We start from the raw sequence: 12,199 nt of genomic DNA on the forward strand, positions 1-12,199 counted from the left end.
CCACAGATACCATTTAGTGCTGTTTAAATGAAGGACCTACTTACTCATTGCATACTGAGACTAAATTTCGAATCCTTTATAGTACTTAGCAAATGACCTGGCGGAGTCTCCTGGTAAGAGGACAGTCGTTGCCTTATCTAATTACTCACAAAGAAAGACCACTCTCACCCGAGCACAAATTAACAAGAACCGTTGCTTTCGGACATGTACAACATTGTAAACATGCCAAGTCCCCGTGAAAATGTTAAAAAAACACCTTTTCATTACTAGCTGCAAACTATTAACCTTTTGTTTATTTTTACCTCAACAGGAAACTAGCAAAGGTGTGTTTCCTCCACTGGTCACATCTCAGTTTCAATTGACAAGTTTTCCACTGTATTCTTTCAATTTAAATATGTCTAAGTAAATGTTTTCTTTCGCCGTTTCTTGATCTTTTTTCTTGGAATATTCTTTCAACTTTAAAGCAATAAATGACGAATGAGCCATCAATTAAGTTTTCTGCTTGTCCAATGATTTTAAACGTTGACTGCCAGCCGAGCAGCCGTGATGTTATTGCCTATGAAGATTGTAAAAATTTTTGTTGATCTCGATACGTTCTTTGTTGGTCAAATGACCGTCGGTCGTTTGTTAGTAAAATTACCTGGTCTGTCTTGTTGATGTCGTAATAAAGTTGCTGGTGATGTACAGCACCTTTTGGCGATTGTACCAGGGCCGTACCCAGGATTTCTTTTGTGGAGGGGGGGGGGGGGGGGGGTGGCAAACCCCGCACACCTATCTAAGGGGTCTCCTGTATACAGACAGGGTTTCTAGTTGGACGTTTTTGTTTTTACCCCTACACAGAAAGTTATTGCCTCTAAGACCTTTAAAGAAATCAAAACACACTGATGCTTTTTGTCTTAAATTTTCATGATTTTTTATAAAACACCTTGTTTAGCTCGAAATTGCCTCCAAGGTCTCCGCTACACAATGATGATTTATGTACCGTCTTAAACTCAAGCTATACTGTGAACAGCAGATCGTCAAAATCCGCTACAAATAATTAGGATTAGCACAGGGCTTTAAAATCCAATTTACGCTGAATTTACTAGCTTCTGAAAAAACCTACTCGTGTCAGCTAGATTTAAAAAGGCTAAAACATGCGCGAGGGAGTCGCTTAGGCTTGTCGTCAGTCTTTATTTTCAAAATTTTAAACCACAGGCTGCCCAAATTACAAAATCATTATTTCAAAGAAAACTTGTACTTGCCTTTGCCTCTAAAGATTTTCCAAAATAATTATTGGAATTCACATTGAAGGGAGATTTTTTCAGTCAATTAATCAATTTCTTGTGATTTTGGACCAATACAGCTACAAGAAAAAGCTCAGCAAACTCAAACACTATGTTAGCAAAACATAAAATTTCAGTTTTCCTGCCCCCTCTGCACCCCCCCCCCCCCTTCCCCCGCTATGTACGGCCCTGCGTACAGTGTTTTTTTTTTATAAGTTAGTGAACCAGCTTACCTGAGTGATTCGTTGATTGTAGTACGCACTGTAACTCATTAAGCAAAGGTGCAGTCGATGCATTTTCTATGGTTTGTTTGTTATTGGCCACCATCTGCTGACAGTCCACAATTCACGTAACTTCTGCTAAGGTGGTCGGAACTTCAGTCGAATGCGACCACAGATAGCCCTTGCAAGGACTAAATGCGGTCGGATCATCATAATTTATCTACATACATGCTTAGTTAGGAAATAATAATCGGTAATTTATTCTTCAACTTCACTCACTACATCAAACTAGAAATAATCAATGATTAGGGAGTGCGTTGGATGATCTCGATCCCAGGCTCTCTCTCCTTTGTCAAGTTGGAGATGATGTCATCCGCCCCTGCAAAACCCGCGGGGGATGCAAGATACGCATCCCAAGATCCATTTACTCATTCGTTGATCAATTGATTGCCCCATACAATCTAGACTCCAGACGCAATTAGGAGTGCATTCTTTCTACGTCGCCGCAACAAGTACATGAATATTTATCAATTAGATTACGAGCACGAAATATCTATCGCGTGATAGTTGATGAGGGCGAAGCCCAAGTCAACTATCACGCGATAGAAATTGAGAGCGAATAATCTAATTGTTTTATTATAAATCTACTAGTTATTCAAAACTTAACAACACGACAGGTTCACGTTTTTATTGAATAATGATACAAATAAGTCACGCCAGGCACTGCTCACTCTACTCACTATCTACAACAGAACAGATAGTGAGTAGCGTAGCCAATAAGAAAGCAGCATTCGTGATAGAAGGGCTAGTAAATTTATACTAAAAGCTGCGATATACACTTAGTTATGTCTACCTAGTATACAGTTAAACAGCCAGTTTGGTGATTGTTTATACTGTAGAAAATGAATTCGCTTATCGCATTTTACCTTTTCCCGGTTCTTTAGGTTACATTGAACTATAAATGTCTTATCACATGAAGTATCGCTGGGTAATTTACTGTTTTTTTTTTTTCTGTTTATGACGAGCCCCCGAACACAGCAAAACTCGTTAAAATATACAGGGTCACTACACTCTGAAACAAATGATAGGATATATTTAATTTATGCACCACCAGACGAAATGATTGTTATAAAGCATTTTATATATTGGAACGTTGTTATTGAAGAACAGTTGGTGTAGTGTTCAAGAAAAACCTGGTAGATGGGGCGCGCCCACGTCCATTTTCGCCATATTTTTCGGTGAGACGAAGCAGTTCCCACTGTTGGGATAACTTGTCCTTACACTATGTTTAATACAGTCAGTCGAAGTTTTTTTGAGCAGTTAGTTTTCCTTTTTTTTGTACTGCTAGTTGTAATCAGTTTATTTCCCTGAAAACGAGGGTTAACAATTTTTCCTGCATATCGTCAAAAAAGGGATCATGAATTTTATCACAGATTTTGTTCGAAAATAGATTGTTGAACGTTTTCCCTGATATTGTGACAGGTTTTTTTTTTAAACCTGTTCCTTTCCTAGAGAGCGACACAAAAAATAGGGAACTCAGAAAAGGTGAGCACACTTACGGGAGGAGGCGACGAGGCTAACATGTTTATTAATCCTTAATAAGCTTTCGAACAAAAAATCCCCCCCCCCCCCCCGGAAAAAAAATTATCTATCGATTCGATAAAATGCTTATGTTTTGCATGTGCACATGAAGCGGCCATTAAGTACTAAACTGATAAGTTCTGGCGCGAAATGTGAAATGGCGGCCTGTTTGAATAGCCTATCAGGGTCCGTGTTTAAATACACTCAATACAGGACATGTTTTCAGGAATGATTACTGAAAAGGCGGCCGCATTTTTAGAATAAATTGGAAATGATATTTTCTCCCTCAGCTCTCCCTCCTTTCCCATTGGTTTATTTGCATATTATCGTCGTTGGGTATATTATGAATCAATTATCACTGCTTTGCATTGTGCGCGTTCTTGTCGATTTAAGATTACATGGAGACAATAGCCCAATTTCGAGATATTAAAATTCAGCCTGAAACTGAATAAACATCACTGCGAGGCTCCGGGGAATAAACCCATATAAACTCTACAATTTGTTCCCCGGAGCCTCGCAGTGATGTTATTGTTTCAGACTGAATTTTAATATACAAAAAATTGGTCTGTTAACCTTCTAATTTGCCCCTGGCAGGGGTGGGGCCGGGGGCAGGCAAATTCCTGGGGGATGATTTTCAGGAATTTTTTTTTGTCCTGGACAGCATATCATTTAGCTATTGCCTTTCTTAATCGCCAAGTTGTTCAAGTGTTTTGACCCCATGCGGGTTTCGGAAGGAGGGTGTGGGGGAAGGGGAGGGAGGAGAGAGAGGGTCGATGACTATGAACATTCCTAACTTCTGCTAGAATTTATCAGGTAGCTTTTGGGTAACACATTTTAACAGTTTATTACTCACTTGACAATGACTGCACTTAAAGTGCCCCTAACCCTTCAATTTGTTTTCTTTTGGTAGATTTCCATTTCTGTGAAGAACTCATTTTCGAAAATTTTTTTCAGAAATACTGAATCCTTTTTTTTTAACGAGCGCTTAAAGTTACTGAAATTTTTAAATTTTTGCGCGCTTTAAGCCCCGCTGGACAAATTTTTGTCTCGTGGGCTCATTAGGAACGAGCCAATGAGAAGCGACACTTTCTTCGCTGTGACGTAAGAAAAGGCCTCGGAGCGTTATCAGAAGGAATCTTATGCATGCTGATTCCTTTCTCTACATTTCAAGAGTTGCTGCATCTAAAAACCACACATTTTCCGACCATTTTCTCTGTTTACAATTGAAGCATTACCGCGAATCTTCGGATATTTTTGCACGATGTCCTTTTCTTACGTCACGCTCCATATTTGGCCGAGTGGGGGACTAATGCGAACGATAGGTGAAAATATCGACAAGACTGCCTTCTCTTCTAGCGCTTGTAAAAACAAAAGGATTCAATATTTCTCAAAATTTTTTTCGAAAATGAGTTCTTGAAAGATATGGACATCTACCAAAAGAAAACAAATTGAAGGGTTAGGGGCACTTTAATATTTCCACGGAAACAAGTGTTTTGAAATGTGAGTAAGCACAGCTTATTCTTGGTACATCACCAAGATCACGGGGTCACAAACTCAACATGAAGAGTCTGATATCACTTGGGATCGACTTACAGCATGAAACAAAGACAGCAGGGAGAGAGCCTGGGATCGAGATCATCGAAAGCATATTCTTCCATTTAAAATTACTAGTTGTACAAATATATATACCAGAAAATATACAACAGCTGACTGGCTTTTGAAACAATACTAGTAATAAAAAAGCCACAATGACTCCTGAAAAGAAGATGGAGTGGATGTTATATTCGTGTACAGATATCTGTAACACGATAAAAATTTCGCGTGACAGAACATGCATGACTGCACAAGAATTTCCGTCTTCATTGTGGCGTAGACATTTCAACGAATTGTTAAAGGAAGAAGTGTTTACCTCGCAAGTTGATTATTCGATCGCCACGTTTTATATTGAGTTTCGCTTTTTAGTGGCAACAGCAACCGTTCAGCGACGTCTGAAGAAATTGGTAAGTACACGGGTAATCTTCAGCACATTTAATAGCTGTTTGCGTGAATCCGATCGACTTGAATGGCGCCGATTATGTTGTTGGGCTGGCTTCGCCTAGTTGTAACACGGGAAAATTTACCTTCTTTCACGCAGAAATGACGAAAAGATTGTGTTTGCAGCGTTTGTCTTTTCAGTTGCTCTCTCATTCGAGGAAGTTTTGATTGTTGGTCGAGTCTCAAAGTATCAAATGTCTCAGCAATGTTATTAGTGTGAACTAGATATTCCGAGGAATTGCCTCGCCAATTTAGTCGTCGGATTGTCAACATTTGAGTCCTTACTGCGCTTGTTATCATTTTGTTACTATCAGGCCCCTATTTAAAAATCAAAACGGGGGATGAGAAAAGCATTTAGACAATCGGAAATCTTGGCTGATATCCACACGCAATGCAAATTGATTTCTGTCTTGCGCAAGAGGTCAAGTTATTTATGATGTTCTATGATGTTATACGATTGTTTTGACTGTTTGTGTTTTTGGTCGTAGCCTTCTACAATTTTAAAACGTGCAAAGTGTAATTTGGATGTTCCATTTTTAACATGACTAAAGGGTTTGTTGGTGATGAATTTCAAGTCTCAGTGGGCAAGTCACGAAATTGATGAATTTTTCTGTCTGTCAGCCACAGATCACCCAAGTATAATAATTAAGAACGGTTTGCTGTAAGGACCGACTAAGCGTATACAAAATAGAAAAAACCGATTTTCCCAAACTTTGCCAGAATAAAGGGCTTGGTGAACTACTTCTAAAAATATAAGGTTCGTTTTGTTTAGGGCTTTATTTATTTTGGGGGAATTTTTTTTTAAGTTTACCCATGGAGGCGGGCTAAAATCACGCCGAAGTAGGCACTTTTGTAGAAGCTCCCTTTTATACAAGGAGCCTTTTCTAGAAAAGATTAACCCAACAGAAGGAACAATTTTATTTTCTTAGATGACTAGCGGCGTTAAAGTTAAATAAAACGTAAACATGAATTTTTGACCAAGTTTTTAAGTTGCGCCTTTTTACCGGTGATTATAACAAGCTAATTTTGGCTAAATTCAAGTACAAAAAAGCATTTTGGTACATCGCTTTGCCCCACGAAACTACACTCCGGGAAAACATAATAATTTCAACTAAACATTGATCGAATAAAAAATTGGGGTAAACTAAACAGCGAGTTCTCAGAGCGTTTTCAAGACATGTCACTTCAGCAATTAAGAGCGACCTTTGACCTTTTATATCGAGGGGAAATATAAACGAGTGCTCATAGACCTTGACTTTCCATTGCCGGAAGACGCTTATTTTTACTCTGCTGGCACATTTTGAGTAAAGGAAAACGACACATTTGAATTTGAAGTTATGTACTAGCTATGAAAGATAATTTGAAAAGCAAAATTAGCAATCAATTCGACTTTGCGTAAGCGGTTCCGATTTGTTTACCACGAAATTGCGATTTTAAAGCCTGTTTATAACACAAATACGGCATCCACTACAAGGTAAACCTCATTCTACTGAATGATTGATAAATCTTTCTTACCTTAGAGATCTTTTCTTGACTAAAAAAAGACATAGCCTGCATTCATTGCAAAATTATTAAGCCGCCCAATTGCTAAACGATTAACCAAATAAAGCCACAGGAATCCCACTGTATAAAATTGCACAATACCGGGACCGCACAGCTCTTTTTATTTATATAATAGTGATTCGTTTTGCACTGTACTGTCCATTAATAATGAACTACCTTTATATGACAAACGTTTCGACTTGTCAGGTCTCCGTGACATTTAGGAAAATGCGATAAAAATGGGAATGATATTGGCTAATTCCACATTTTTCCTTTCTTGTGATCTTACTACTTGCTGTCAATCCAACGAAGTCTTAAGTGAAAAAAGATACGGAAATAGAAATAAATTCCTTGCATCACAAACAAGTAATAATTATAATGAAACGATAAACTTCAAGCAAAACTATAGATAGGGATACGGCGACTGTCTCGGGTGAGTAGTAATATGAGGTTCTACAACTACCACACCCCTTTACAAGATCTCTTAACACGGAAAGGGACTCTGCTTTGCGCCTTGGGTGGAATCCGTCTGTAGACGCCCCCAAAAAGCCGTTAGCATGTATAGATGATATTCCCTTCTCCCCTGACACTGACGTCCCATGCCATGCCCATCCAATGGGAGCGGCACAGATCCTCTTATTTGAACGCCATCTGATACCAAATGTGTCCCAATGTCTCGGTCAAATAGTGAGCTCAAGGTGACTTTCGCTTTTCTCAAAAATGCCTTTGAAGGTAAAACAGTCAATTACTACAAGTACTTTACCTTGCTTTTTACCTTGGAAATTTTAACATATAGAAAATAGAATGCATTAATGTTTTATTCACCACCGCCCACATTTGTTGCCCCCCCCCCCCCCTCCCCCTCCGCCCCCGACCTGACTGAATTAATAAATTCAATTTCTCTTGTCACATACATTCGGTTCCTTGAAGGCCCGCAAATCTAATTTGTCACGTTCTCTTCATGTGAAAGAAACAAGGCTATCATGCTCGTCCGTACATCTTTTGTGGTTTTAGGCAAAAAATCCTTCTTCACGGACTTAAGTATTGATGATCAGGGAAACTTTTCGCTTTGTATATTTATAAAGCAACAAGAAAGGTTTTTGCCTTTACGTTTGCCGTAGCTTTGTTTCGTGACTTTTAAACAAGTTTTAATTAAATTAAATTATTTTAAGCGTTTCGTAAACGTATCGAAAACATCGCAATGTTTACTAACGTTTGCGGCCTTTTACCTCTGTTAAGGGGTTTTGGTTTAAAAATTACTCCTTAGAAGATGTTCAAGCTTCTGATCCGTGACGATTCTTGATATAAAAAACGCAAATCATATACAAATTTAACCCCGTTAGCTGAGTTAGAGGTTAATTGTAACTTTCAACGTTAAAAAAGAAAGAAAAGAAAAGAAAAAAAACTCTCTTTGTTTTGAGAGTAAATATTTTTAAATTAATTTATGTTGAGCATTCATATACACAGTACACACCACTAAAACACACGTGCCCGTGCCGATAACAACTTTGCTTCAGTCTAACATAGCGTCTCCAGTGTTGCAATAACGCAGATGCCCTTGCGTGGATTTGGTACACTTGACAAGGATTAAGCTTTTCACATCGGCTAAATTGTCCACACTTGAACCACATGTTCCCCCTACAATCTACCCATATTCACACACAGCCATATATAAGCACCACTCCGGTGGTCGTAGCCACCCACAGTAATCTCCACTGTACACTCAGCAAGTACCACGTGCAACGAACAAAAGAAGTAAGCTTTCGGGACACGGCGCTCTTTTCAATTTACGTGATCTTTAAGTAATTAAGATATTACATCTTAGTGTCCGAAAAGAAAAAAAGGCGTTTTGAATTGACGTGTCATAGTAATACCGAAATATGTAGGTACACATCTCAGTACGAAATGTACTCCTGGCATTCCTGTGGTTTCGTTAACTTGTTCTTTAGCTTGAGGCGTTCCGCGATCTCGGTCAATACACTTTTGCGATATAAAATGAACACAGACCGTGTTTTTTAGGCAGGAAAAGATCTCTAAGGTAAGAAAGATTTATTAATCATTAAGTAGAATGAGGTTTACCTTGTAGTTGATGCCGTATTTGTATTGTAAACAGGCTTTAAAATCGCAATTTCGTGGTAAACAAATCGGAACCGCCTACGCAAAGTCGAATTGAATTGCTAATTTTACTTTTCAAATTATCTTTCATAGCTAGTACATAACTTCAAATTCAAATGTGTAGTTTTCCTTTACTCAAAATGTGCAAGCAGAGTAAACATAAGCGTCTTCCGGCGAAGGAAAGTCAAGATTTATGAGCTCTCGTTTATATTTCCCCTCGATATAAAAGGTCAAAGGTCGCTCTTAATTGCCGAAGTGACATGTTTTGAAAACGCTCTGAGAACTCGCTGTTTAATTTACCCCAATTTTTTATTCGATCAATGTTTAGTTGAAATTATTATGTTTTCCCGGAGTGTAGTTTCGTGGGGCAAAGCGATGTACCAAAATGCTTTTTTTGTCCTTGAATTTAGCCAAAATTAGCTTATTATAATCACCGGTAAAAAGGCGCAACTTAAAAACTTGGTCAAAAATTCATGTTTACGTTTTATTTAACTTTAACGCCGCTAGTCATCTAAGAAAATAAAATTGTTCCTTCTGTTGGGTTAATCTTTTCTAGAAAAGGCTCCTTGTATAAAAGGGAGCTTCTACAAAAGTGCCTACTTCGGCGTGACTTTAGCCCGCCTCCATGGGTAACATTTAAAAAAAATTCCCCCAAAATAAATAAAGCTCTAAACAAAAGGAGACTTATATTTTTAGAGGTAGTTCACCAAGCCCTTTATTCTGGCAAAGTTTGGGGAAATCGGTTTTTTCTATTTTGTATACGCTTAGTCGGTCCTTACAGCAAACCGTTCTTAAGAGTGCCTAACTGTAACTTTCGAGAATCGCTGGCCAAGCTTGAAAAATCGAAACTCCTGATAATTTGCCTGAAGTTTACTTTTGGGGAACTATCTTCGAAAATATTATTTGAATGTTCTGGAAATTTAGAGTTTTCGAGAATTTTGGAGAAAACGAAATTACGGGTTTTGCCTCATTAATTATGCAAAAATCTTACTCAAAATAAGCCAAGTTCAATACGCTTGTGTTGGAACAGTACGCAACGCTACAAAACGAGGTTGGTTTTGAATAAGAGCATAACTCACCTTCTTTCTATCAATGGGATCTATGTAAACTTTTGTAGAACATAGCTCTTTGAAAAATTGACATTTTGAGGACTTCGCGATGAGGTGAAAATTGAGTAAGATTGAAGGTTTAAAATGCATCTTGATATGTCAGGTATCGACTCGAGAGGAACGTTGTGATAAAGTTTGGGTCTTCGTCTTTGATAATATGAAATAAAAAATCTGGGCAATCAATGCACGCGCTGACGAAAAGCAAAGTTAGCGAGGCTTCGTTAACAAATTGGCATAATTCGCAACTGTTGAGAAAAAGCTGTTGTGGCGACTCGGTGAAAACATTGACCCAGACTATCTTCAAATGGTCATTTTATCTCATATTGCATTTGTCTGTTTCTCTTTCTTGTTTAATAACGTGATAGAAAAGGTCTGGACAAAAAAAATGCACGCCATCGGGAAAGAAAATATTCGCCAAATTCTGGTGGGAAATTTGCATAATGCAAATCTCCCAATAAATCTTTCTGCAAAGGAATCTGATTGGGAAGGTTTCGCGAAGACACCCGAAACACTCCATATAAGAGGAGTTAAAACAACGTTTAATAATCCGATTTCAACAAATAATTGTCGAATTAAATTATAGTGTCAAACTGATACTCGCTATTGCGTTACCTGCGTCACGTCAATAGCTGTCGATATGTCTTAAAAAATGCCCACAAACACACATGCACAGATACACGCTTCAAAACCTGTGTGCCAATTTCCGTTTAACAAAATAGTAACTCAGTTTATACCTACAGTCCACATTGGCTGTAGGGCATGCATTTATCTTTGGACATCGAATGCCAACAAGAGAAACACGGGTATCTTAATGACACTGCATACACGCAATGTCTACTGCATACATCACAGGTAGCAGAAGCTCTATGAGCGTTCAAAAGAAATTCGTTTGACCTTTTTATTGTCATGTTGTAATTTGAGTGTCACGACGAGTGTTACGCAATGGCGTAAATTATAAGGGTTTGAATGGGAGTATACGAACGTGTTTTGGAATCGAAAATAAAAGGAATAAATTGAACAAAAATGGCTTACCTTGTCTCTCGATCTCTTGCAAGTGTTTGTGTGCCATATTTTGGCCATTTCAGTACGATTCCAGTGGATTTTTAAAATTTTGCTGGACATTTTCGTCGCTCTATATCCTGCTATATATATCTATCCCCAAAATCTTGGTCACTTCAGTCCCCTGTAGTTTACTTTCGAAGACTTGCGCCACTAAATCAACGCGGTTAGAATACAACGTTATATGCGCGGACAAAGGACTTCGGACCACGGACTGGGTATAAAAGAGGTACTAAGGTAAGTGTATAATAGGAGGACTACGTACTACGCACTAGTCTTTAAGGAGAACTGGAACTCTGAAAATCATATCTTTCTTGTATTCATTTTTAATAAGTTCAAGATGTATAAAATCAAGTTTCGGTAGTTGTTTTTGTCCCTTTATTGCTGTTTTTGAGAAACAAAAAATGCACTGGGAATAAAATAGTGAGGATCGACAGTGCAAACATAAAATCTTGCTTTATCTCAGCGAAACAGCTGAATTTTTAATACGCGCTGAAAAGAGCCCGGCATTTTAGATTTTTAGCATTCATCTCAGGGCTCGATTTGGTGAAAACTTGCTCTTGCAGTGCAGATTAAATGCGCAAAAGGATGTTTGATGATCATTGATCGTGATCAACCAATGAGCCCATGTGCACAATCATGTAGATGCCGTGCATGCATGCAGTAGACGTTGCGTGTATACAGTGTCACTAAGATACCCGTGTTTCTGTTGTTGACATTCGACAAAGGTAAATACATGCCCTACAGCCAATGTGGACTGTAGGGCATGCCGTCAGTCCGTAGTCCGTAGTCCATAGTCCTCCTATACCGTTAGTACTACCTCTTTTATACCCAGTTCGTGGTCCACAGTTCTTCGTCTGCGACTCACGTTTTATACTGACTGCGTTGTTAACGTTGCAATTTTTTTCTAAAAATACTATTGATACCGAAGTGACCAAGATTTTGGAGGTATAGATATGTATAGTAGGATACCGTATAGAGAAACGAAAACTTTCAGCGAACCTAAAACCCACTGGAATCGTACTGAAATGGGCAAAATATGGCACACAATCACTGGCAACATATCAAGGAGAAAAGGTCAGCCATTTTTGTTCAATACATGCCCTTTACTTTTCGACTCCAAAAGACGTTGGTAAATTCCAAGACAAACCCTTATAATTTACGCCATTGTGTAACACTCATCGTGACATGACAAGGTAGACACTGCGTGTACACAGTGTCACTGAAATACCCGTGTGTTTCTCTTGTTGACATTCAACAAAGATAAATGCAT

At 38.4% G+C, this 12,199-nt stretch overlaps 2 protein-coding genes and 1 long non-coding RNA gene across 6 annotated transcripts in view; 2 read left to right on the forward strand and 1 right to left on the reverse strand.

Annotated features, from left to right (window-relative positions):
* Positions 1–549, forward strand: part of LOC146485511 (uncharacterized) — a 79,422-nt gene extending 78,873 nt beyond the window's left edge. The window contains exon 16 of one of the 2 annotated variants that reach the window (XR_014863378.1): positions 311–549. Coding sequence is in view for 1 of the 2 variants with exons in the window: in XM_085103371.1 (XP_084959497.1) it covers positions 311–318 (8 nt within the window). In the remaining variant the exon portion in view is untranslated. The remainder of the gene's footprint in view (positions 1–310) is intronic. The other variant, XM_085103371.1, reaches the window with a different exon arrangement.
* The window catches only part of LOC146485512 (uncharacterized), a 124,288-nt gene that overhangs the window by 78,836 nt on the left and 33,253 nt on the right, over positions 1–12,199 (forward strand). The window contains exon 1 of one of the 3 annotated variants that reach the window (XM_085103375.1): positions 4,943–5,067. The exons of 1 other annotated variant lie outside the window; for it this stretch is intronic. The gene's annotated coding sequence lies outside the window, so the exon portion shown is untranslated. Of the gene's footprint in view, positions 1–4,942; positions 5,068–12,199 lie in introns of those variants that run through there. One more of the 3 variants, XM_085103376.1, reaches the window with a different exon arrangement.
* LOC146485514 (uncharacterized) overlaps positions 1–12,199 on the reverse strand; it is a 62,609-nt gene that overhangs the window by 45,270 nt on the left and 5,140 nt on the right. The gene's annotated exons all lie outside the window — the stretch shown is intronic.

This window comes from Pavona decussata, unplaced genomic scaffold (genome assembly GCF_977016875.1).
Source record: "Pavona decussata unplaced genomic scaffold, jaPavDecu1.1 SCAFFOLD_26, whole genome shotgun sequence".
Taxonomy (NCBI): domain Eukaryota; kingdom Metazoa; phylum Cnidaria; class Anthozoa; order Scleractinia; family Agariciidae; genus Pavona; species Pavona decussata.